This window comes from Enhydra lutris, unplaced genomic scaffold (genome assembly GCF_002288905.1).
Source record: "Enhydra lutris kenyoni isolate GAN:26980312 unplaced genomic scaffold, ASM228890v2 scaffoldscaffold50, whole genome shotgun sequence".
NCBI classification, from domain to species: domain Eukaryota; kingdom Metazoa; phylum Chordata; class Mammalia; order Carnivora; family Mustelidae; genus Enhydra; species Enhydra lutris.
In genome coordinates, this window is record NW_019154134.1 from 1,589,211 (window position 1) to 1,615,422 (window position 26,212).

Below are 26,212 nucleotides of genomic sequence, written 5' to 3' on the forward strand. Positions count from 1 at the left end.
TCCCCAGGCCTCTGTCATTGATTTATTGTCTCAGAGCTACTTAGCAGTTATAGACCAGGAACTCTTTATCAGGACCTAATTTTCCTCCCATAAATATCACAGCACATAATAAAGAGTGCACCCCACACATTATAGGAAGGCTCCTAATCTTTGTAAATTACAGAAGCATGTGATGAATGGGATCACAAAAGGTGTAAAAATGTGTATGTGCCACCGCTAACAACGAATTTTGCAAGTGGCAGTGGTCTACAATTGTCGGGGTGGGCCTCAGGCAGGCAGGGGGATGGGCAGTGAAATTTGGATTTTGTAGACAACGCAAGGGAAAAGAACAGCAAATTTTAACACTGCTGTAAGCAGTTAAGATCGATGTTTTGCAAAGAGCAGTAATTAAATTTGCACTTATAAATTAAATCCTCGTGTCCTGACTGCAAATAATTCATTGTTGAGTCTCCAGTTATTTCTCTTCTTATACTTTTTTATTGAATGCAGTAATGTCTCTTGAACATTGAGTGTCAAACTGTGTTAGGTGCTTTGGTCTTCACCACACTCCCGGGAGTTTTTACAGATGAGGCATCTGAAGGTCACAGAGTTATACAACTTGCTCAGAGTCACAGAACTACTAGTAAGCAACTAAAGTCAGATCCATTGGACTGTAAAACTTGGAATCTTCTTATTTTGTCCTATGTCTTTCAAATTAATAATAGGTATAAAACCACACATGGGTAATATCCAGATGGTCATGCTAAGTTCCAGTCCAGCTGCATTCAAGTATGTGACCTTGGACAAATCAGTTCATCTCACTGAGTCTTAGGTTTCTCACCTTCACAATGCCAAGAATAATAGTACCTTTTTTATAGAGTTCTTGTGAGTAAAATAATGAGATAATTCATGCAAATAGCACGATGAACACTCAACAAATTTTGGTTATTTTATTGTCATTATACCACTACCATTTCTTGTCCACTCATTGCTAGGTTCTAGCACTTACCATGCCTTAACTTTTCAATGGCTCTGCGAGGCAGGTGTTAGATCCTCGTTTGCAGAGGGAAACAGGCTCAGAGTTGTTGAGGCTCTCGCCTGAGTTGAATCCAAGTCTGCCTAGCTTCAAAGCCTCTTTGCTTTCTACCCATATGCTGGCTATGAATTCCTTTGTTGGACTTTTTGTGATATGGCAATGGTGCTGCTATCAGTGATGGTGAGATCTCTCTCCCCCTCCCACTGTGTTGCTGTAGGTGTTGCCCACTGAGTAAACAACAGAACCCAGACTGGGCCTGGGCCTTTGTGAATCCAGAAGGCTGACCACTCTCCCATGTAGCTTAAAGGAAAACAGAAGCTAGTATTTATGGGTCTGCTAATTCCACTTACAGGAAGCTTGAAATTGGGAATACTTGGAAGAGATATGCAGAGTTTGTTTTTTTTTTTTTTTTAATGTTACAGTTTTATTCCTCAGTAGCTTCCAGAATGCTTATGGCCTTCCCAATAACTTTTATTTCTAAAGGGTTCCTAACTCAATTAGTAAGTTTGGACAGAATTAATAGGGCACTTGGGGCAGAGAATAAATCCCCCTCTTTTATGTTAATTTGGAAAGTCTCTGTGAAACTTGTGAATTGTTCCAGCCACGTGGTAGAGCTCCATAAATCCACTGGTCATAAATGATAGGAACCCACACTGGCATCATTTGGCAGGGTCATTTCTACAGCGATTCTTCTTAACAGAATGAAGGAAACTTCATTTGATTTTCTTGAAATTACCTCTTTCAAACAAAATAGGCTTGGAATAACCAAGGAAATTGTGAAAAAGTCAGGTTGTCATCAGAATTCCAGCTGAGCTTTTAGCACAGAGACAAACCCTTGGCCTGGCTAGAAAGTGGCCAGACAGTAAGCAGGCTTTAAACAGCTTGCATGTGTTCAAGTTTCAGAGTTAAGTGAACAACAGTAATTTGGAGCATGATTTTCCAGACTCCTTAATGTAAGTTTGTATCATCTGCTCTGACTTGTTCACATTTACAGAGGTGCCCTTGCACTCTGGAAACATCTGTAACCACCGCATTGATAGTCTTGTGTCTGGCACATGACATTTTGTGGTGTGAGAGCAGCCTGGGCCTGGCTTACGGTGATGGCTGGAGAACTGGCCTTTGGGACTGTTGGTCTCACCTGTGGTGAAAATCTGCTAGAACTGGTTGCAGTATGGGCAAACAACTTCTCTTTTAAAGAAACCTACCAGTATGCAGAATGAATGACTCTCCTGGGTTCCATGTCTCTTCCTGCTCGGCTGTGTGTAAACATTGTTTTGGAAACAATTTTTATGCATCTGCCCAAATCTGCAGGCTTTCTTCATAACCTATTCTTTGCTTCTTCAGCATTTCATGTGGTTTTTAGGAAGGACTGTAACCTCACATTCTTGGTGATAGTTGAAATTAAAATATGTATCCATTCTCTTTGTGTCCACTGTAGTTGCCCAACAAGCTTATTTCCAGTTAGGAAAAGAGAAACAAACCTTGGAGACTAGACATAAGGGGGTGGTGGGCCATCACAAGTCTGAATTCCTTTTCAGCTAGGGATGGCTGAGAGTGTTATTCTTGAGGACAGAGGCAGAGGGGTGCTAAGAGATAGCATTATTTGTTGAAATCCTTGCTCGTACATTTGGGGCATGGCTTCTGGAGTGAAGATTGGCTGGAAAAACTGAGCTGGAATGAGTAATGACAGCTGAGTAAGTGGAGAGTGCAGATGTGAGGAGCTGCAACCCTGCATTCCAGGTCCAGCCCCTCTCCTGCTTTGCTGTGCGGCAGGTCAGGAGATCTCTCCTGTGGCGTGCTCACCCTACTTAGTATCTGTGGCTTAGAAGCCATGCAAAGTGCCTAGCATGGTGCCTGCTATGGCACAGACACTCACATACAGAAGCATGGTTTAAATGTCAGTGATAATAGTGCACCATGAGGTGGTCATCTGGGAGCAGGCTTGCAGCTCAGCATTGTTTGGGGAACACAGGAAAGGGGGAAGAAGGCCTCTTAGAGTCTGTAGTCCTTGAGCTTGACAATAACCATAGTTTCTCTTTGCTTCCTTTGCAGAACTCAGGAGACTGTACATATACATAGCACCAGTACTTATTTTTAGGGGTGCCAGCTACTCTGGAAGCTAGGACATTTCTGTTGTTTTTGCTTAAGTCCCCTTCTCTTCTTACCCTCTTGCCCCGCTTGAACTCAGCTATGTTGTGATTCAGTTTATTTTGTTGAAAATTCAGTCCCCTAGGGAAAATATGATAATGCTGTTTTTCAGACAGCTGTGTTTGGGAGCAAGATTGACTTAACCAGCTGGCTGGCATCATTGGAGCCCAAGGACCTGCCAGCCCATGGAGAGCAGCTGTTTTTGGCTGAAATTCTCATCATTCTTATGACTTTGCTTCCTATATATCAGCTTCAGAGTTTTGCTTTTAAATGCACACACAAAGGAGAGAGGGCCATTGAAAAGAGTGTAGTATATCTAATGCTACCCATAGTGGAAGGAAGTGGGGTGCCCCCACCTTCCTCTTGTTACTCATGATTGTTGAGAAAGTGGAAATCCAGGAGGAGGCTAGCTCCAGAGTGAGACATGATAATGAATAAATCAATAAATATTGATATCTTAATACAGTGTGGCTGTTACACAACCATTAAGGATCATGTTTAAGATTTTTTAAAGAAAGGAGAAATGTTGAAATATAATGTTAGATGTATAGAATACAAAACTGTGTAGATTATGTAATCTCAATTAGGGGAGGTGGGTTTTTGTTTTGTTTTGTTTTTGTTTTTGTTTTTGTTTTTTTACATTAAACAAGGTAACTCATACAAAGCTCCTAACCTGATACCTGGCATGGCAAACACTCTGTTAATCACAGGTAGTGGATGCAAACTGTCCCATCCACAGGGAACGTGTTCACCATGTGTGATATCCAGAGTCCTTGGTATGAAGTAAATGCTCAAGACATCTTTCTTGATTGAGGTAGTGTTGTCATTTATATGCATTTGAAAAGAAGTCTAGGGGCACCTGGGTGGCTCAGTCAGTTGAGCATCTGACTCTTGGTTTTAGCTCAGGTTGTGCTCTGTGGTCCTGGAATCAAGCCCCACATCAGGCTCCGTGCTCAGCAGGGAGTCTGCTTGAGATTCTCTTTCTCCCCCTCCCACTGTTTGCTCTCTCCTTTTCTCTCTCTCTCCCTTTCAAATAAATACATCTTTAAAAAAGAAATCAAGAAAATCTAGGGATACAGCTTTCTATGTTATCTGTAATTGTATCTATAATTGTGGCAGCTAACCTCTGCCTTGGTTCTTCATTGTAAGTGGTGAGGACAGTACCTCTTGCTCCACGTCACTGAGAACTGAATGAGCCACTTGTAGAACACACTAATCCCTAGGGAAGTGACCTTGTGTGGTGGCTGTGGTGATCATGGTAAGCACCATGTAAGTGTAGCTGTTATAATGATGCCACCATACTTATATCTGTAAAAAAAAGAAATATTGTCACAATTTTCATCTGTTGTAAAAAGCTTAAAAGAAAAAAGTTCATAAGAAAGCTCAAGTGCTTATAGTGGTTGTCTCTAAATGGTAGAAATAAAAAGTTGATCTCTTTTTTTTTCGATGCTTTTTTACGTTTTCCAAATTGTAGTTTGGTTACTTTTATCATCAACCTTTTTCTTCCTTTTAAGTGAGAAAATGCTCAGCATCAAAGATGACATAGAGCTGCTGAGCTGGAAAGCAGGCTCCATCCAAAGGTGACTACAGACCAGGAACTGGTGCCCTGCCCTGGGCTTCTTCTTGGAATGTTATTTAAATGCAGTTTCACATTCTAAGAAAGTTGTGAAGCAGTCATTAAGAACTGGTCAGTAGAACCAATGAGGAAAATAAAGGGTTTTGATGAACTGGTTTTGGACAAAGGTACTCAAACTACTCCAAGCCCTATTAATAGACAGTGGCTTGTATTTAGCACACTTCATTCCCCTCACCCCTGCAGAGAGCAACAGAGAGGGGATAAGTGTAAGTGACAGCAGAATGACAGAAATGGACGTGAATGGTCACCAAACTCCGAGATATGCTCCTGAAAGAAAATGTTTAGTGCCAGTTCTGAGAGATGTTTCAAACAAAGTCCTGAGCTAATGCGGGTGGTCTTTTCGGGTCTTTTTGCTGAGTCTTTGATACCACCAAGCTTTCAGTTGTACTGGTTGGGGCTTGCTCCCCGACTCACGGCAGTGTGTAGTGTAACCCTTCTGTGCAACTTCACTTGCAGATATTTAACACCGTGCCCGATATGCCTCTCACCAATGCCCAGCTGCACCTGTCCCGGAAGAAGAGCAGTGACTCCAAGCCCCCTTCTTGCAGCGAGAGGCCCCTGACGCTCTTCCACGCCATGCAATCAGCAGAGAAACGTGAGTCCCATGGCTCAGGGTGCACACCTCCAGCCTCTCTGTGTGCTACTGTCCTAAGTGTCCTTGAGGATGGTGTGTGGTTGGGCCTTGCCTGGTTTCATTGCTGAGTAAGCCTGGTAGGACAGGAAGCAGTGTTAGGAAAATGAAAGGCCAGGGCGACTTGCTGTGCAGGATTCTCTTTTCCAGATCTCCTCTGGGCAAACAGCGGAACATTGTTTCCTCCTGCAACACAGTAGGAGCTCAGCTCTGGCATCATGGCTTCCGCCCCTCTTTTGTTAGCAGCACAGAACCAGTTTCCTTTTTTCAGTTTGTCATTAAATGCTTATTAGTGCAAGTCACATGCCCTACTCGAATGTGACTTGGAGGCCAGGCCCTGCCTTTGCTGATCTTTCTACTCCACCTCTCACAGAACCTAGCATTTAGTGGACACCCAATAAATGTGTGAACTAAATGAATGAATTAATTAGAGAATAACACTCTCTTTGTTCCAAGCAGCACAGTGTTATCACCACAGTTTTACTGAATCTGTTTTTCATGTCAGAACGGAGCTCTTTGCAGTATCAGATGACTGGGTCCTAAAATATTCAGGCTTGTTTCAGCTTCTGGAATAAGAGAGCTGAGTGGTGGTAGTGTGAGAGTTGAGGGCTGAAGCTCTGCCTAGAGTCCCGTCAGACCTGGGTTCTAGCACCAGCAGCAACACATGGGCAAGCCTTTGACTGTTGCTCAGCCTCTATTTGCTCATCTGTAAAGTAGGGATAATAGTGCCTATCTCATAAGGATTTGTTAAGGAGTAAGTAAAATTTTACATTTAAGCATCTGGCACAAGTCTTAGACTTGGCAAGAGCTGAGAGCTGCTGCTATTATTACTAGTTATTATTTAATCATGCACAAATACGAAGGCTCACTCTTTCACACAACCGACACTGGCACGTTGCCTGGGAGAGACTGGGAATAGAAACAGCAGACCTTGTCTTTACCGTGCTCATAGTTGAGGGAGGGGAGTAGACAAGTGAATAGATAGCAGCAGGCCACCATGATAACCGACCTCGGAGGATAAGTCCATTCCACAGAGGCTGCGGAGCACATGGCGGTTGAGTGCGTGCCCTGGCACCAGATTGCCTGGCTGCTGGTTCCGTGTCTGCTGTCCCTGGCTGCACATGATGGGGGCAAGTTACCTGCATCTCAAGGCCTCAGGCTCCTCTTCCAGAAGGCAGGGGCAACAGCTTCTACCTCATGGGGCTGCTGTGCGGATTAGAGTACTTCACATGGCACCTAGTGCAGACTGAGTGCCCAGTGAATGCTGGGGGGTGTTGCAGTTGTTGTTAACCTCTGTGAGGTACAGTAAAGACACAGATCAGAAGAATGAATCACTTGGCCTTGAGGAGGAGAGAAAATACATATGTGGATTGACATCTTTTTATTTGTCACAAAAAACTTTTTTTTCTTTAACAAAAAACATTTTTTATCCCCTGTATTTCAGAGGTAATGGCCTTTGTTTTCATTCTGGAAACAAATCCGCTCTGCCTCCAGACCATCACTGCATTTCACGATATCATACTATCCCATAAAATGGCTAGACCTTGGTGAATTGGGCACCATTTGGGTTGTTTCAGATATTTAGTTTTTATGAGTAAAACTACTGTTATCTTTGTAGCCAGATCTGTTCGCAGGCATGATCATTTCCTTAAGCTAAATTCCTGGAAGAATTTCTAGGTCAGAGGATATGCACAGTTTCAGAGCTTTGACTTCTCTTCAAACGATAGCCTGTGTTCTTCTTAAATATGTGGCTTGGGTCATTCTCTTTGGTCTGCACATGGCTTGGGCTCCTCTGAGTGTAGCAGGGAACACTGGGAACAAAACTGGTCTCCCCATATCTGCCATGAGCACGGACGGCATTGGGCTGTGGGGTGATGTTTCTCACAGCGCCAGGAGAGCCATGGTCATCTAATGTTCACTACTAAGCAGAGGATAGTGTAGATTAGGACCCTTCAAACAGGTTGAAGCAGAAGCAACTTTGGAACAGGTTTCAAAGCATATTCTGGGAGCATGTAAGAAAGAAGATAGAGATTAGGAGCAAATCAATTAGATCTTGACCCAAGATTAATTTGATCACATGAGGTAAATGATGAAAGGTTAGGACATATGAAAACGGACAGACCTAAGCTACAGATCAAGCTGCCGGTGTCTCTGTCTGCAAACAGTTGACAGAAAGATAGAAGATGTCAAGACAGTGAAGCAGCCTGTCTTTCCTCTGAATGTTAGGAAATGCTCCCTGGAAACAGGACTGGAACCTTGGATATTTGAGGGGTGCTTAGCTTTCCTCCTTTTCTCAGAGAAGAAATATTTTCACTGAAAAGTATGTAGGAGGGCATATATACATAGACTTTTTATAGTTTGTTTTGGAAAACCCTTTTTTCCTGAGAAACTAGGATGATATCCAGGCTGGCTTGGAAAGTACCATAGGAGGGGTGGGTGACTGGCCAGGAGCTGGAAGGTTCTGCTGGCACCCCACCCCAGCTTGTAACCCAGCCACTGTGAGATGAGCAGGTTGACAGGGCACTGTCATGTTTTCACACACCTGACTCTTCCTCTGTCTCGTTTGCAAATAAAGACAGAAGGCTCCTTTATCAAAGCGCTTTGATGAGTTTACTCTGTAGAATTAAAGTACAAATAAACACTCCAAGTCATTTGTGGGTAAAAAAAAAAAAAAATTGTGTATTTCCATAAGATGATATTTTTCAGGTTAAGGGAACTTGAAATACCTAGCTCAGTTCCTTCCCAAACTCGAATCATTTGTATAAGCCTTCGTTCATTCTTTGGCCGACAACCACATAACTCATATGCTGTTGTTTAATACAGTTCTTTAAATTGATTTGTAAAGCTTCAGTGCATAACATAGTTTCTAGTTTACAGTAGACACTTGATAGCATCTTTTTTTTTAAAGAATAAATAAATGAACCCATAGACCAATGAGATGATAGCACATCTATCCATGACAATCATTTTTTAATACTATGCTATGCTTTTTAGTACTAAACACATCTATCCATGACAATCATTTTTTAAATACTGTGCTGTGGTACTTACTAAAGATGACAAAATTAAGGCCTAAAAGGATGAACTTATTTTCCAGAATCATATAACAGAGAGAAGGAGTGGATTCAGAACAAGGTTTATCTGTCTGCAAACCTACAGTCTTCCTACAACATTATGTCACCAATTCTTGACAGAATCTGAAAGAAAGCAGATTGCAGGAGGAACACAGAGAAAAAAGAATATGAAAATAATTTTGCAATGTGTTATACGTAGGAAACAAAGGAGAAGAATGTGGAATTTTGAGTTTGAGTCATTGGGAGAAGCTTGGTGCTATGAAAAGAAAGGAGAGATAATGAATTGAGTTTTGAAACTGCTGAGATTCTATGTAAGGTTTCCAAAGGTTATTTGGAAGAGTGATTCTAGATATACATCCTAAAACAGGGGATTAGAACCTAAATATAGGGCAAAAAAGCCAGCAAAGGGAATATTAAGCTGACAAAAAATTTCCTGTTCTGAGAATTTTTCTTTGTGATGCTTCTGGCTTCTCTGAATGTGCTGGCTAAAAATCACCCCACCTGGTTGGTCCTAAAGTCTAGTACCAGCCATTGTGTGGAAAACGTGCATCACTTCTGTCCTCAGTAGCCTCAATAATCTCCTTTGTCTATGATTTTCAGGATATTAATTATCCTGTTCCTGTTATCTATATGGGAAGAGAATTCCTTCTCTCTAATATCAGATCATTCTCTCTTTACATGTTCGGCTCTGATTGCTATGTACACATATGTTCATTTTATATGATTCTTCTGAGTTTTTGAAGTAAATGTCCAGTGTAACAAAGCTGGATTATTCAAGTTCAAAAAAAAATAATTTTGAAGCCAGTCACTTCTTTACATGGCCTCATCCTACTCAGTAAAATCTCTAAAAACATGAATTTGATGGTCTCACTGTATTATTCTCTAATATACATTAAAATAAATTTGTAACCATTAAGATAAAGAATGTTCTTCCCAACACCTTATGTCCCACCCATGAAATGTGTGCCACTGTTGAGAGTCCACAGAGCTTGCTCTGAATTTTGGGGCAACTCGGTTCCTTTCTCTTAAGAAACTCGAGTTTCTTCGGACTGGAACTGGGTTCAGATATTGTCATTTCGCTGTTACATCACTGTGGATCCTCACTGTGTTCCCCTGTCACTTCCATGTTGTGCACTTTGGGTTCCCGTGACACTTGTCCAGGTTTGATGTGACCTTACCTTTTTTCCGGCTCTTGCCACAGAGCAGATATCTTGTCAGATTGCACTTGTGTGGACACACGAGCACACCTCCACATACCCGTTCTCTGCCTTCACACTTGGAGGATGATATTTTTCAGAGCCTCATTTCCTCTTATTTCCATCTGTCTGATCTCTTTTGAGTTCAATTATACTTTTCTGCTCACTGACGCACTTGCAGTTGACAACTTTCTCTGTGTTCCATTGGTTAGCCCTCTTTTCGGTCCCTGTTAAAATATTTAGTGGTCCTAAAATTCCCGGCCACAGCTCACTTGGGTGTTTCTCTTTGAGAAGTTCCAGCTGTTGATTGTCAGCGCACATTATTCTCTCCTCTCTCTGAAGCACCCCCACTCTGTGCAGGAGGTGGAGCCCATTCTTTTGGCATAGACATGAATCCGTGCCAACACTCTTGGCCTCAGGCTGTCAATCGCCTCCCTCTTCTGGAGAGGAAGTTCCTGAGAGTCACTTTGGGAATTCATAGGCTCAGTCTTCTGGCTTCATACCTGCACTTCAGGCTCACGGGAACATGTGACATAATAACTGATGCTCCCGGATGTGTGTCTTGTTTTTTGGAAGTGTTTTTCTTTCTGTGTACCTAGATGAGTTGTGTCCCAGTTGTGTCCCTAGACGAGTTGTGTCCCTAGACGAGTTGTGTCCCAGTTGTGTCCCTAAGGTTCTTCAGCTTCAGCCTATGGATATAATAGAATCTTTCCCAGGTGGCATTTCCCTTTGCCTAAAGGTAAAGATGTCTATATGATGACTGATCTCTTCCCAGAAGGAGGAGCTAGATGCTTTTTCCTGCTCTTTGCTGGGTCAGGACTTTGGTCAGCCCCAGGGCATCATGTGGGTCCTCACAGACAAATCAGTGTGTGGTAGAAATGGGGCTCGGAACGAAATGGGAGAAGTCTCTGAGATTAAACTTTGTGTCAAAGAAGGAAGGAAACGATGAGGGAGATACAGGGTTTAAAAAGCATCACAGCAACAAATGCAAATCATTTGGAAAACACTGAATATTTTAGTGAAGAAGGGACTCGATATCCAAGTTGTATATAGCTGGTCAAGAAATTTCTGAAAGGTAGAATTTTGAGTAAAATGCTAAAGGAAATGAGTATAGTCTCATCCAAAGGACAGAAAGGTGGGACAGTGATGCCCTACAGAGGGAACTTGGAATAGCATTTGTATATGTAGTTCTTATCTCTAGAACTGAGGATTGTGGGAAGATCTGTTTCAAAATTGTACTTAGAAAACATTCTTGAGCCTGGGTGGCTCAGTGGGTTGAGCCTTTGCCTTCGGCTCAGGTAATGATCTCAGGGTCCTGGATTGAGCCCCGCTTTGGGTTCTCTGCTCGGCGGGGAGCCTGCTTCCCCCCGCACACATACGCACCTGCCTCTCTGCCCACTTGTGATCTCTCTCTCTGTCAAATAAATAAATAAAATCTTAAAAAAAAAATTCTCTTAGAAATCAATTTTTTAATGTATGTTTAATATATATGGCTCCATAATTTATCAAGTGGTTTCCCATGCTAAGTACTGTGCATAGCAACAACTCCCTTAATTTTCACAATTTCATGTCATAGGTACTGTCCCCATTTGGGACAACAGAGGAAAATATAATTTATATTAATTAATGTACTCAGGATCACACAGCAACAAAGTAGATTTGAACCCATTTGTTCTGACCTCACAGCTGTTCTTTTAGCCAGTGATTACTCTGCCTTCAGGTTTCAACTTGTGCGGTTGTTCTCGAGGAAATGTAGTTCTCTGTGCTTTTGTGACCTAGCCTGCAAACTCAACCTTTATTCTAAGGAAAAATATTTCCAGCATTGCTTACGTACCTGGAGTTTACTCATTCAGTAAACTAGGGATCTGCCTGTAAAGAGACAGGGGTGGGGGGGCTGGTGTGAAATGATAAATGAAGGTGTTTGAATCAGAACCTTGAGACCAAGTTAGATCTGAGCCTCATTCAGTAATAACAGCAATAAAAATTAAAATTATTATACCTCATCTAACATGGCAAGCAGCCTAAGCACATTACTATCTTACTTCATTCTCACAAATGACCATTACCCAGTGAGGTAGGTTCTCAGAAACCACATTTCACAGACAGGTTAACTCAGGCTCCAGAGGTTCAGTGGTCACACAACTGGTGAAGGGCAGACAAGGAATTTGTACCCAGGTGGTGTCTGTTCCCCATGCCACGTTGTCTTCGAAAGGGTGCCTGTGTCAGTTCCTCAGCCATGGAAGTGAAAATCTGGTTAGACTGAATTACAGAAGCAGTAAAAGCCATCTGTCCTAGCATCCAGTAGTGCCATGGGGGCACTCGAACCATCCTGAATGGACTCCTCAATATGCGTACCAGCAGGCAGCAGCCCCTCCAAATCTAGCCTTAACTATGCAGAGAGCAATATGCATACAGCAGTACCTTTAATTTGCTGGGCCAAGGTAGTCACTCTCATTTGTGATCACCTCAAAACAGATGGAACAGGGTTTTTCAATTGTGCTGCCAGATGAATGGTAGCAAGGGAAATTACATTTAAGCTCCAAGTTGCCACATGGATACATCATATAGCAGAAATGGGAGCGGTATATCTAGATGAAAGCTACTGACATAGAAGCTATACTTTTTCTGGACAACTGCAGAAGGTGGAGCCAGAAGGATTAGAGGACCAGCAACCGGGTCGTGTCCCCTTTAAAGTTCTTCCAAGAGGGGCGTCTGGGTGGCTCAATGTATTAAGCATCCAACTCTTGATCTCCACTTAGGTCTTGATCTCAGGGTTGTTTGAGTTCAAGCCCTGCGTTGGGCTCCACATTGGGGTGTGGAGCCTACTTGAGAAAAAATAATAATAATCTTCTAAGAGATTACAAAGTAACATAAAAAATAATCTTCTAAGAGATTACAAAGTGACATTTATCACCAATTTTTGTCTCAGATTTTTAGTACTTACACCAAGGTGTTGAAACATGTTTCTTGGAACAGTAATTCTTAGACTTAGTGTGCATTTGAACATTGTAAGGAGCTTATTAAAAATACAGATGCCTGATCTCCTCCTCCTCCTCCTTGGTATATTCTGAATCAGGAGGTCTTGACTAGAGCTCAGGTATCTGTATTTTTTTTTTTAAGATTTATTTATTTATTAGAAAAAGAGAGCAGGGGAAGGGGCAGAGGGAGAGAGAGAATCTCAAGCAGATTCTACTCTGAGTGTGGAGCCAGACGTGGGGCTTGATCCCACGACCCTGAGATCACGACCTGAGCCAAAATCAAGAGTAAAATGCTTAACCTACGGAGCCACCCAGGCACCCTGGCATCTGTATTTTAAAGAATGCTTTGGTGATGCTAATGCCAGCTAAAGTGAGAGACACACCGGCTTGGGGGGAGGGGCAAACAGTCAAGGTTGCTCATTTCTGTCACTACCAGAACATCTCTTTGACTCTGTTGAGGTCTGCGTCAGCTGGGTGTGGTGTTGGAAAGCAGGGGTTCTGCAGTCAGGCTGCGTTGTTTCAGTGCCATCTCCGTCACCTAGCAGCCCTGAGAACTGGAATGCATTACTTTCCCTTTCTGAACCTCCATTTGCTCATCTGTAAAATCAGTCACTAAGAACAGCTTCCTTGGAGGGCAGTTACCATGATTAAGTAAGCCAGTGTTAAGTGCATGTCATACACTTGGTACTGCGCCTAGAACTTAGTAAGCACCTAATAAACATTAGCTACAATTGTGATGGTTATCATCAGACTATAGTTTTACATTACATTTTGCTAAGGAAATTATTCCCCCTCTGGATCCAGCAGATTCCAAAAAAGAGGCCCATATGTGAGGGGAAAGCAGAGTCACCCTGGCCCCAGAGAGAGCTGATTTGATGCTTGAATTCAAATACATCAGCAGCTGGGATGAGTTGTACAGCATTGCTGGGGCTGCGAGGTGGGAATAGATTCTTGGGCTTTGTTTTAACACAGATCACACTAACTAGCTGCTGGGATTATAGCTGTCATTAATTCTTTTAGTGCATTTAATTCACCCTGGACCCTCTCCCAGACAGACCCAGTGAGAGGTTAAGAATTCAACTCATATACTCATTTGTGTCTTCCTTGTTGAAAAATAACTGGGAATTCATATTATTCAGAGGCTTACATAATGCCTTTCTCCAAGCGCTCAAGGCTGCAGCATGTGCCTGTTCTCAGGTTTTGCCTCTGCAGATCCTGGGTACTTTGGACACACCTGTTTGTTTTGGCAGGAGACACGTTTATCCACATGGATTCTTACTGTCGCACAAACTAAGGTATCATGTGGCTCTTGGCTTAATTATACTTAGTTACCATATGTGACTGAAAATGACATAGTTGATGTGGCCATTTAAAAAATGATGCCCTGGAAAGCTAATGGCAAGAAAAAAGTTCAAGGTAGATCATGAAATGAAAAAAAGTGTATTGCGGTCTTATGTGTCTGGCTTTATCAGTTAGTGAATAAAACAGGTAACTCAATATTGTTTTGGTGTTACACCATTCTGTTAAAAGTATATATGTGTGTATTTTTCTATGTATAGAAAAACAACTAGACATTTACACAACAAAATGCATATATGCTTTTCTGTACTTTCTAAATTAGAGAGGAATGCATATTTATTATATATTGACTGATTTTTATATTATTAAAATCAAACAGCGTTTTCACACATTTTATATACTATCTCAAGCCCATTTTGCAGTGAGTAATAGTATAAAAATAAGTAAATATATATAATTTTTTCTTTTTAATGAGCAATAATGTAAGCAGTCTATAGAAGTCTCCCTCACTCACCTGGGAAGCAGAGACTTAAGGAAGAACATCCCTACTAGAAAGCAAGTTCTCAGATGGAAAAGAAGGCTATGTTATAAGTAGCAGAGTATGTATTTAACTCTGATCGTTCAACTCCCTGTTCAGCCATTAGATAGGGGTTTGTTTCTACATTGTGGTTTTTGAAATGGTATTGTTTCGGGGATGGGCTTCCCTGTTGCGCCTCCATGCCTCTTTCCTGTGAATCATTTCAGCCCTGGGCCAGCCGCAGTGATTCTCCCTCTCCCTCATGAAATCCAGTTTTATTGGCATTTTTTTCCCCTTTGCAAAGAGAAGGGTTTTTTATGAGCACCATGGGAAGGAAGTCAGTCACTCCACATGGTACCAAAATTGGTAGTTTTTTTGAAGACAACCTGCCAAAAGTTCTAATATTATGTAGTATGTCCTATGGTCGGAACAACAATTTGACCACATTTTTCACTTATCAATTCACTGTTTAGTCCGTCATTGCCCAAACTGTTTTTTTAAGACTCTTTTTTGAAACATTGCCCAAACTGTTTTTATGTGCCCAAACACATTGCTCAAACTGCTTTTTGAGATTATTTTTATCATAGGGACTGACACTGGGTCAACACGAAATCATTCCACCTCAGATTTTAGTGTGGCTTGGCACGCCACTATTATCAGGAACGAAAACTACCGAGAAAAAAAAATACTGCTTCAGAAAATCTTTTTCCAAGCTTCTCATGTACTTGGGTGTTTCCCAGAGATGGTAAACTCAGAAATTGCTGTGCACTCATCATTTTTTATTGCAAAATTCATTAAGCTGCCATTCTATTATCATCCTATCTTGTCAAGATGATACATTACAGACTTCATTGCAAAACTTTAATAAGCAGGAGAAAGTATACCTCTCTCCGTACCACAGCAAGGGAAAGCCTCTGGGTATTTTGCTTTTGTCTTAATATTTTTTGTCTCAAGCCTGTGTCTTTCCAGAATTTCCGTCAGTCTGGTAACTCCCTTTCCTCCCTGTTTGATCATGTAGAGAGCATGTTCCCTCCTTAGGGCTCTGTGAGGCATCATGAGCTGCTGTTAAAGAACATTTCTCTCCCCTCTTTTTGACAGCTAGTCTCAGACATCATGGAAAGATGATGTTAGTCCGTATTCTGACGGACGTCCGTGCGTGGTGGGAAATCTCCCCCGAAGTTACGTTGCAAGTCTGTGTTTCCTATTTATCCTCCCACTCTAGGTATTCAGTGGGCTAGAGTGTTGAGGCTTGCCGAGACATGTGAATTCGGTTTGGTTCTGCATGCACATTCCTGGCCTTGTTTCTGGGTTCTGTGATAAACAGAGACCCTGCCTTTTGTATGGGGGGGGCGGGGTGTGAGGATGGGGAGGGATTGTCATTAGAGTGAGCAGGAGTCACTTGGTAAATATGGAAAGTGAAGTTGCTTAGCTCCCAGATTTCCATGGCAACCCCCAGAACAAGTACAATATCACCAAAATTATTCTGTGGCTTTCTTTTTTTAGTTGCAGTGATTTGGTTGCATAGTCATATTTTTCCACTCCTGATTTGTACAAAAAACACAGACTCTGCCCACTGTAACCATTACTTTGGTTTCAAGGACATTAGTGGTCCCTGTCTGAACCACCTGGAAAATTCAGTCACTCGGAACTGCCTCTTTCTGTGCTAGCAGAATACATTTTCATTGCTTATTGTCACCTTATATTTATTATTTGTCTTGTAACCATTCATGGAGCCTTAGTGTATATTATACATGGGCCAGGTGCCATGAACGTGTGACTGATGCCGACCTCGCAGGTCACTGTAACAGATGCTCGAGGTATTCTGTATGGGCATACGTGCCCCTGCCCTGAGTAGTTTGCATTTCTCATCACTAGCACCACATCTAGTTTATCACTCTTCATAGAAACTGTGTTCATGAAAACATTCATCACTTACCCATACATGTTTACATTTGCTGGGGGATTTATTTTATCATTTCCTTGCTTCTGAGCTCTTGTCTTCTGTGACTAAAATGAAGAGAGTTTCTTGTTGACAAACATGTTTGTAGAAACCAAGCATCCTCACTAACTTCATCCAGTTTAGGAATACTCCTGAGTTGCGGACATTCTTTCTCTTTTGGTCATTTTAGAGGTTCTCTGTGATCCTTTTGCTTTGACTCATAACTGTTGTTGTTTTTCTTATTCAGTCCCCTAGCCTATAATTTCCTTTTCTTCAGCAATGTAATTGCCATCAGTCTTTCTTATACCTTCTGATGAGGATGCCAGACCTGGTTTGAATCATCAGTGTCTCTGAGAAGTCCAGGTCTGGTATTGGAACAATTTGGTTAATTTAATTTTTTTTTAAATAATGTTTTAGGCTGCCTGTTCTCGTTATGTTTTGCTGCCCACCTGACAAAGATCCCCGTGTTTGACATTACTGAATCATGTTCTCTTTTTTTCTTAATTCATGCCAAATGCTTTAGAATTTGTCTTGGTATAGTTTGCCATACCACTAAAATGTGTGAGTTGCTGTGGATTTTACTCTCCACCTCTTCTCTGGAATGACTCTCACTGTCCTGCTCACCCTCAGTAGGGATCGTCAGCATTTCAGCTCAGAAACCTATCCACCTAGATGTTCTCAGTCTCGCTATTTGTGGTCTCATGTCCAATAAAACTGTGGTGGTCTTACAGTCTGAGAGTGCCAGGTTTCCAGATTTCCTTATCATGTGGCCCATTGAGTCATACCGGTAAAGAGTCTGACTCTTTAGATGTATATTTGGCCATCTTGACTGCAAAACTATGAAATTTTATGATTAATTTTTTTTGTGTTTTTTCTTTTTGGACAAAGACACCTTTCCTTGATCTTTTGCTCTTGTTGTCATTTTGTTAGAGATTTTGCCATATGTATCAGGCCCACAATACCTAAATATAGGTCAAAATAGAATCTCAAAAAGGATTTACTTCCTAAAAAAGAGTTCTAGTGTCCTCCACTGAATGAAATGCTAGAAATCCTCGAGTTCAGTTTGGGGGTAGCCACCATTTAATTTTTGCGGCCTTTCCAGGCCAGGCAGGGTTGGGTTCTCATTGTCCACCCCGTCCTCATTCTTGTGTGGGTTCATTTCAGACAAATGTCACCTTCCATATGCAGTAGTGTTCCTTGCTTAGCTCATGGAGAAAGCCAGTCTGTAATACTGTAACAGAAGATATGGTCTCAAAAATTTTACCCAAATCCCATTTACAGAATCAGATTCTTATATGAGGTTAGGATTCTGATAAAGTGTTATTATGTAAAGGAAAGCATCTTTATCTAATTTTTTTACAGTTGTGATTTCAAAGCTTTATCTGTCACATGTTCAATCTTAGGTTGCTCCTAGTCTACCAAGGAAGGTAGACATATGAACAAATAAGTATGTGCAAGTCACTAATAAATATTCTAGTATACATCTGAATAAAACACCTAGGAATTAGTGTAAGGGTGTTTATTGTCTGGGAATGTGTTTGGTACTCACTGAGTATTCATTGAATAGATGAAAATTGAAGAAACTTCCATCTCTTTTTCTAATGTAGTAAGTCAGGGGGAAAAAAAGTCCCAATAATATTTTAGAAAAACTAACATGTTTTTAGGAAGGTGTTGTTTTTAATTTATAGAATCATAGTCCTCTTAAGGGCAAGTAAATATAATCACAGGAGAAATATGAGCTGTGGTTATACTCTTAGGTTTCCTGTGAATTCAGAGAATTACATCATGCAAAAAAGTTGGCTTCAGACTAGAGTTAATAAAACTATTCACCTCTCCTTCCCTGGGGAGCAGAAATTGTCTTCATTGAACCCCAGAGAAGTATGTTGAGTGCCCTTTCCTATATGGTGGTCTTGGGCTTCTCAGTCTTTTTCAGAAATCTCAACGTGAGTATTTTGCACTGATTCATACTGGTAAGTGGCATATCCGTTTTCTCAGTGATCCCCTAATTATGTAATTTTAGAGTTGTTTTTCTTCCTGATAGCAAGTTCCCATTCAAAGTCCCTGTTAGTTTGCCTACATCTGGGTGCATTGTAATTCTTTTGGTTTCTCTTTCTTTGTTGTTCCTGTTTGGAACTTAAGCTCTTGTGATATGAATAGTTCCAAATCCCAGGAATCAAGTTAATAATCTACTTTTTTCAAAATCTACTTAAGAGTTGAGAAATCTCCCAATAGCCTCATGGAGTTTTTGACTCTTCTATAGGATTTTAGCATGGCATAGAGAATTTGCCAAGATATTAGGGGTGTTGGGGTGTTGGGGGTTGTGTGTGTGTGTGTGTGTGTGTGTGTGTGTGTGTATTAAATGTAAAGATTACTCTAACATCATTGCATAAGCATGATAAATTTTTATGCATATGACTAGTACAAATGGAAAAGTTTTTTTTTTTTTTAATTACATCACCCCCTTTATTGCCTGAAGAATTCAAATATCACCCTCTGAACTACCATGTCAGTAAGTCTAGTCTGTCTTAGGGACATGGTATATCTCCAGCTTGTTTCAAAGTTCCAGTGAGGAGTAACCCACATAGGCTGGGTTTCCTGAGAAGTGAATTGATTGCCCACAGCATCAGCTGATTTCATTATGGTGTATCTGTAATGAATGTGGGACAAGAATGACATTCAAAAGTCTCTGCTATTTTGCTACAGCAGTGGTGCCTGTGCCATTTAGCTAAATTATCCCAAAAATGTTTTCTTCAGCACATGGTTCCAAGTTTTAAAGATGGAAAGAAACAGAAAGTTCTTGACTTTGAACAGTCTTCTGAAGTTTACAAAATGCATTCTTGCATATGAACCCACTTCATCCTCATGAACTCCTTGAGCTGTGCAAGGCAGTTCTCATTCTCCCCATTTTGTAGATGCATTAGCCAAGAAACAGAGTGAAAACTGCCTGAGGCCACTCAGACAGGCAGGGGTGGAATCTTGAAGAGAACTCAGGTTTCCTCCCTCCAGGCTTAGTAATACTCTCCAAGTATTAATGTGACTACGTAGACCATGGACTCAGTTTTTTAATATGCAGACAACTCTGTAGCCCTTATAGATCTATTATTTAAAGAACTAACTTGAAGCTAGACATCAACTACATGGAGCTGGAGGCAACCCAGGAGGGTTTGTCTTGAGAGTGGTCAGGAGTGTAGACTGCAGAGTCATAAGGATGTTGATGACCAAGTAGTAGATATTTTATGGTGAGGTGCTATAGATTTGGAGGTAGGACAGGGTCTTGACAATTAAGACCATATTGGGGGCAGGAGTTTTAGAATAAAAGGTGAATGTCGCAGAAACCAAAATACAAGGGCGTTCTGAAGGCTACTCTATGTTCTGCCCATCTACCAGTCAAAAGAACAACAAAATTTATGGTGCAGTGGTGGTAGGGTCACTCTTAGGAAAATGCCTGGTCTGACCCATCAGGCTGAACAGAGGTGGGTTTGCTCCAAAGTTGTAAGTCACCTGTTCGTCTTCCTTTCCCACCTGTAAATCTTATCTTTCCTATGTCTTCTTCTGAGCTTTGCTGAGATCTCAATCCATTCTCATTATTGGTAGGTTTTTATATATGTTGAAACAAACTATCCCTATGAAATAATAGTAATATGGGGTTTTTGGCTTTATTTTTCTCCAGAGGAACAAAGAAACAGCATCATCAACTCCAGTTTGGAATCTGTTGTCTCATCAAATGCAAATAGCATCCTTAATTCCAGCAGCAGCTTACAGCCCAACATGAACTCTAGTGACCCAGACCTGGATGTGCTCAAACCCACCCGGCCCAACTCACTGTAAGTATGATTTCTGACTGCCTTCCATGGTAGGGCTTTGCTCAACCATCCTGCCCAGACTTTATGCTCTGGCCCCATCTGACTTTGAGCATTGTACCGTGAACATGATTTTAACCTTCTTTCTAAATGTGGAGCTTGGCTAGTTTGTTGTGGATTTTTTGAGCATCATCATCTCAGAGGGGAATCATTATTCTTAACATACTGCTTCTTGGCCTTGGTGATCTTTGATTTACCCTCCTGCTGAGATGGCTTTGGTGATGGCTGTTGACTGTGCTGGCTGCTGGGCATGAAAAGCGATTTCTTTTAGTTTTATAAAATATCCAGGCACTGTAGCAACTCAGGAGATCAGTAGCCAAGTCTGTTTCACTCATTTATGTTGTCTTGGTTTCCCTTCTCCCTGATGATGTGGAATATGTCCAGTGCTACCTCTGTGTCCACTTCTAGAAAGAAAAGCCCTCCAGTAGCCCTTACAGTGTTCAGATCCTCAAACCTTAGCACAACTGTGATGACATACCAGAGACTAGAAAAGAGAAGAACTTTTGTTGCTTCACCCTTGGGTGATAAGCATCCATAGCTGAGACAGGCAGCTTGGGGCTGCTTGTCTAATCCTCCACAGAAACTAGATTCACTGTGCTAGGGCCAGAAAGTCCTCCCTTGTGGTTTCCTCCCACACTGCTTAGCATGCTTCTTCAGACCACCAAATAAATCTTGTCAACTAGAGTCTTTACAGAAAGAATGTAAGGCCATGACCAGAACAGCTGGACTCTCAGGCTGTGATTGTATAAGACTTCGGAAGAGCAGAATTGACTTTGCCTTTCTCTAGTGAAAATAGCTCGAAGTTCAGCCACAGATTGTCTTCAGGGCAGTTGTTGCTTCTGGTGAGACACCAGGATATCAGAGCCTTTTCCTGCCCATCTCCGGGCGGTGGTTGTGTGGTCACACCCTGCCATTCTATCTCTGTAAGATATTTACCGATCTGCAGAATGGGACCAACAATTTTTTCCTTAGAAGAAACTCGGGGATATTAAGGCATAGGGGAAGAAGAACTCTAAAATGGACTTAGGGAGTACTTCTACCGCAAATGAAAATGGTAACGTAAGATGAAATTATGTACTGGGAAAACTCTTTTTGCTTATGAGCAGTGAGTCTCTTCTGCTTCTCCATGGCGAGACTTGCGTATGGAATTTCCATCCCTCATTGTCTGGCTTTGTCAAGCACTCCTTTACCTGCTTTCCTCCACTTAAAGAAGATTCTGGTTTCTTTTATATCTCTCTCTTTTTATCCCCCATTTTGTTTAAACTTCTGTACCTGTCAGTTACTGATGTTATTTGCTGCTCAGCATGAGCAAGGTTGAATTTCTAGCCCAGTTTGCTTACTGTCCTCTGATCTTTGCCAGCAATACCATTTAATGGTCTTTAATTTTGGTGGGTTTTTTCTTTTTAAGATTCTATTTATTTATTTGAGAGAAACAATGTGAGCAAGAGAGAGAGAAAGAGCAGTGGGGAGGGGCAATGGGAAAGGGAGAATCAAACTGTGCTGTGCAGGGAGCCCAGTGTGGGGCTTGATCCCAGGACTCCATGATCATGACCCCGAGCCAAAGGCAGATGCTTACCTGATTGAACCACCCAGACGCCCCTCTTTCATCTTTGTTTTTAGCAGCTGGGAGCCCCCTGAGTTACCACTGAGTATGGTATGTCTAAAGAGGCTGCTTTGGTGGTTAAATGGTACAAAAGAGGGCAATGTCTTTATTTATTTTTTATTTATTTATTTATTTATTTTTGTGATTTCATTTTTTTTTCAGTGTTCCAGGATTCATTGTTTATGCACCGTACCCAGTGCTCCATGCAATACGTGCCCTCCTTAATACCTAGGCTCACCCACCCCAACCAAAAACCCTCAGTTTGTTTCTCAGAGTCCATAGTCTCTCATGGTTTGTCTCCCGCGCCCATTTCCCCCAACTTACTTCTCCTCCATCTCCTGATATCCTCTGTGTTAGTCCTTACGCTCCCCAAGTAAGTGAAACCATATGATAATTGACTTTCTCTGCTTGACTTATTTCACTCAGCGTAATCTCCAGTCCCATCCATGTTGATACAAAAGTTGTGTATTCATCCTTTCTGATGGAGGCATAATATTCCATTGTATATATGGACCATATCTTCTTTATTCATTCATCTGTTGAAGAGCATCTTGACTCTGTACAGTTGACTGTGGCCATTGCTGCTATGGACATTGGGTACTATGAACATTTGGGGTAAATACCCACTAGTGCAATTGCAGGACACTGTCTTTTAAACAGGTCCTAGAAGAGGGGACTTGAGGTTTTTGTTTTTCAGTTGTCTAGATGTGATTTGTTTTACATAAGACACTGGGGGTCACTCTGCCAGTGACCCCCATCCATAGGGACTCTCCTTGCCTGCTCCAGAATTTGGAGGCTTTCCCAGGGCAGGAAGAGTGATGCCAGGAACAGTTGTACTTTGTTTGACTTTCAAGGAAAGTTAGAGGTAGGATAGTAGATATTGCCAAAACGTCTGCTGTCCTTCCAGGCTGAGTGAACACCTGATTGGCACCTGTGAGTCTTGAGCCCCAGGCTGCTCCTGAGGCAGAAAGAATGCTGCTGCTGGCACTGATGCCAGAGTTTGCCGTAGCCTCACGGAGGCCCACCCCAAAGGCGCCATGAGCTCTGCGGGAGTTTTGCCGACCATTTCTGAGACCCAAGGCCCTGAATGTGCCATATCCAAGTTTGTGCCTCCCTTCTTTTTTCTGCCTACAGTTGCTTGGGTGGGCCATAGACAGAAGCTAGGTGGTCCTGGGAAATAGACGCTGCAGTATTTGGCTATAGAAAACGAATTCTGAAAGGTCTGGGAGCACAGTATGCCATGGTGACTGGGCTCAGTCACAACCATCAGAGACCACTGGGGTCTCAACCTCAGTTCTGGACACTTTCATTCCCTCTATCATTGTTCACTTTGACTTACACAGAGATCCTTGAGTAGGAATACTTAACGATGCAGATGAAAACAGAAAACAGAGTCAGATGGTGGGGGATTATTATTACTTTGATTATTAATTGGGCATGAGGTAGGGAACCAGTCACCAGAAACAGTCTGTTCTCCTTTTTATTTCATTCATTTGTTTTTCATTGTTTTCAGAATGACTGGAGTGGTCATTATGACCATGTGACCATCATAATGAAAGGAACATGCTTTGTGACTCAGCATCATTCGGTACTTTAGAGACCACATTTTGCTATCTCATTGGTAAATCTTTCCTAATTCTCTAAGGAGATCAGGACCCTCTTGTTTGTGTGGGCATAATGCTAAATTGGGCATCAAAATTAGAGATGCACTATTCTGGCCATGGCAGGGCAAGGTTGCAGCGTTTCCATTTTGGCAGGTCCTCAGCTGGACTTCCTAAAGTGTAGCCATCCCTCTTGAAGATCAAAGACACTTGGTAAGTCAGGACCAAAGCCCAGGTAGTCTAAAATTGTCAGCAAATATTGCTGACCTATTTTGTGCCCAGACCTCTGCTAGGCTACCAGGGGTAAATGAGAACAGGACGATTCCTGGCCTCGCCACAAGTTTGTAGTCTGGCTAAGGAGAAAGGACAATGGTATATGGCAGTGCTAAATGGGATTTATAGCTCATAAGTGGTTTTAGAGTTCAACAACCATTAACTGATCATGTTGAGTACATGCACCAGTCAGAATATTGGAAAAAGTGGATAGTGAAAATGTGAGGTTGGTGTTAAGTAAGATTAAATAGATTAATATGGATGGATGAAGTTCATTGCAGGTGAGGGGGATGAGGGAGGCAAAGATGATCCAGGATGGAGAAAAACAACCTACAGACAACACAACGTGTGTGTTGGTAGAGGGGAAGGTTCCTTCCTCCCCTACCACTACCACCAAAAAATAACAACAAACCACATTTCTTTCTTTACTTATTTATATGATCTCTACACCCACTGTGGGGCTTGAACTCACAACCCCAAGATCAAGAGCTGCATGCTTCACCAACTGAGCGAGCTATGTGCCCCCCCCCGCAATTTTAAAGTATAAACCAACCTTTTGTGTGACATTCACATGGGGAAAAAAAACTAGATATAGATTTGACACCTTTCAAAAAATTAACTCAAAATGGATTCTAGACTGAAATGTAAATGCAAAACTAGAATTTCTAGGTGATATAAGGGAGTCTATAGGTGACCGTGGGTTTGTCAATGACTAGGTACATGATCCCTGAAAGAAAAAATTTGTAAGTTGAACTTCATTGTGGTTAAATCTTGTGCTCTGTGAAAGACATTATTAAGAGAAAGAAAAACCAAGCCCAGAATAAGAGAAAATATTTACAAAACTCATATCTGATAGAGGATCAGTATCCAAAATATACAAAGTACGCTTAAAATCCAATAATATGTAAAAAACCCAATTAAAAACTGGGCAAAAGATCTGTATAGTCACCTCACCAAGGAAGATATTTAGATGCAAATAAGCATATGAAAAGATGCTCAACATCTTATATCATCAGGGAATTGCAAATTAAAACAATGAGATCTCTCTGTACACCTATTAGAAGGCCTAAAATAAAAAACAGTGACAATACCAAGTGCTGTAGGATATGGAACAACAGGAACTCTTACGCATTGCTGGTGGGTATGCAAAAGCAGACGCCCATTTTGAAAGATGATTAGGCAGTTTTCTACAAAGCTAAACATAGATTTCTCATACAACAGTCCAGCAGTCATACTCAAATATGTTCACTCAAATGAATTGAAAACTTAAGTTCACCCAAAATCCTGCAGCTTTATTTGTTATTGTTTGTTATTGTTATTTATTTGTTATTGTTATTTGTTATTGCCAAAACTTGGAAGCAAACAAGATGTTCCTCGTAGGTGAATGTATAAACAAACTGTGGTACATCCAGACAATATAATCCAGTGATAAAAAGAAGAGAGCTATGAAGTCAGGAAAAGACTTGAATGAGGCTTGAGTTCAGACTATTAAGTGAAAGAAGGCACTGTGAAAATGCCACAGCATGGTGTGATACCAACTCTATGACATGCCGGAAAAGACAAAACTATAGACTCAGTAAAAAGATGAGTGAGAAGGAAGGGTGCATAGGTGGAACACTGGGCATTTTTAGGGCAGCAATACTATTCTGTATGACACTGTAATAGTAGATGCCAGACATTATTGGTTTTCAAAACCTATAAAACCAATAGAACACAGAGTGAATCCTAATGTAAGTAATGTTAAGTTAATGTAATATTACTAATAAATGTACCTCAACTAACAAAAGATGTTAATTACAGGGGAATTTAGGCAGCAGGGAGAAATAACTCTGAGTTATTTTGAGCCATTTTTCTGTAAACATAAAACTGCTTTAAAAAATTAATATATTTTTTTAATCTATAGTTCCAACTTCTTTTGAGAAGTTAGAAGATTTGGCCACCCTACATCTGTGTGTTACTTGGTAACAAGTGATGTTCTCCACGGTGGCTATCTTCTCACAACTGGCCTGTTTCACTCCTTACCTCCTGGCTATAGGCCTACGATAGATGACATACGGCCAAAATCTTTGTAGCTCCCATGAAGAGGTGGAGTCCTTGGATCTAGGCTGGCCTTCATCTCCTGCCTTGATTTGGCCAATAGAATGTGGTACAAATGATACCATGTATAACACCCAAGCCTAGGCCACAAGGCCTTGCAATTTCCCATCTCATCTTCCTAGAATCCAGCAGCCATGTAAAAAATCTAGTCTAGTCTCTTTCAGCATGCAAGACTATTGGAGAGAGAAGCCCAGCTGTCCCAGCCATTCCCAACCCGGGGCCACTTGTTAGTTGAATGCAGCCACATGAGTGAGTCCAGGAAGGACTAATAGAAAAGCTGTTGTTCAACCCACAGATGCATGAGAAATAATACATAGTGGTTTTTTAAGCCACTGAGTTCAGGTC

At 41.5% G+C, this 26,212-nt stretch overlaps 1 protein-coding gene across 4 annotated transcripts in view; it reads left to right on the forward strand.

Moving 5' to 3' along the window:
- Positions 1-26,212, forward strand: part of LOC111156914 (Rho GTPase activating protein 26) — a 440,327-nt gene that overhangs the window by 351,455 nt on the left and 62,660 nt on the right. For all 4 annotated transcript variants that reach the window (XM_022518050.1, XM_022518049.1, XM_022518047.1 and 1 more), the window contains 2 exons: positions 5,256-5,394; positions 20,104-20,257. In XM_022518050.1, coding sequence (XP_022373758.1) covers positions 5,256-5,394; positions 20,104-20,257 — 293 coding nt within the window. The remainder of the gene's footprint in view (positions 1-5,255; positions 5,395-20,103; positions 20,258-26,212) is intronic.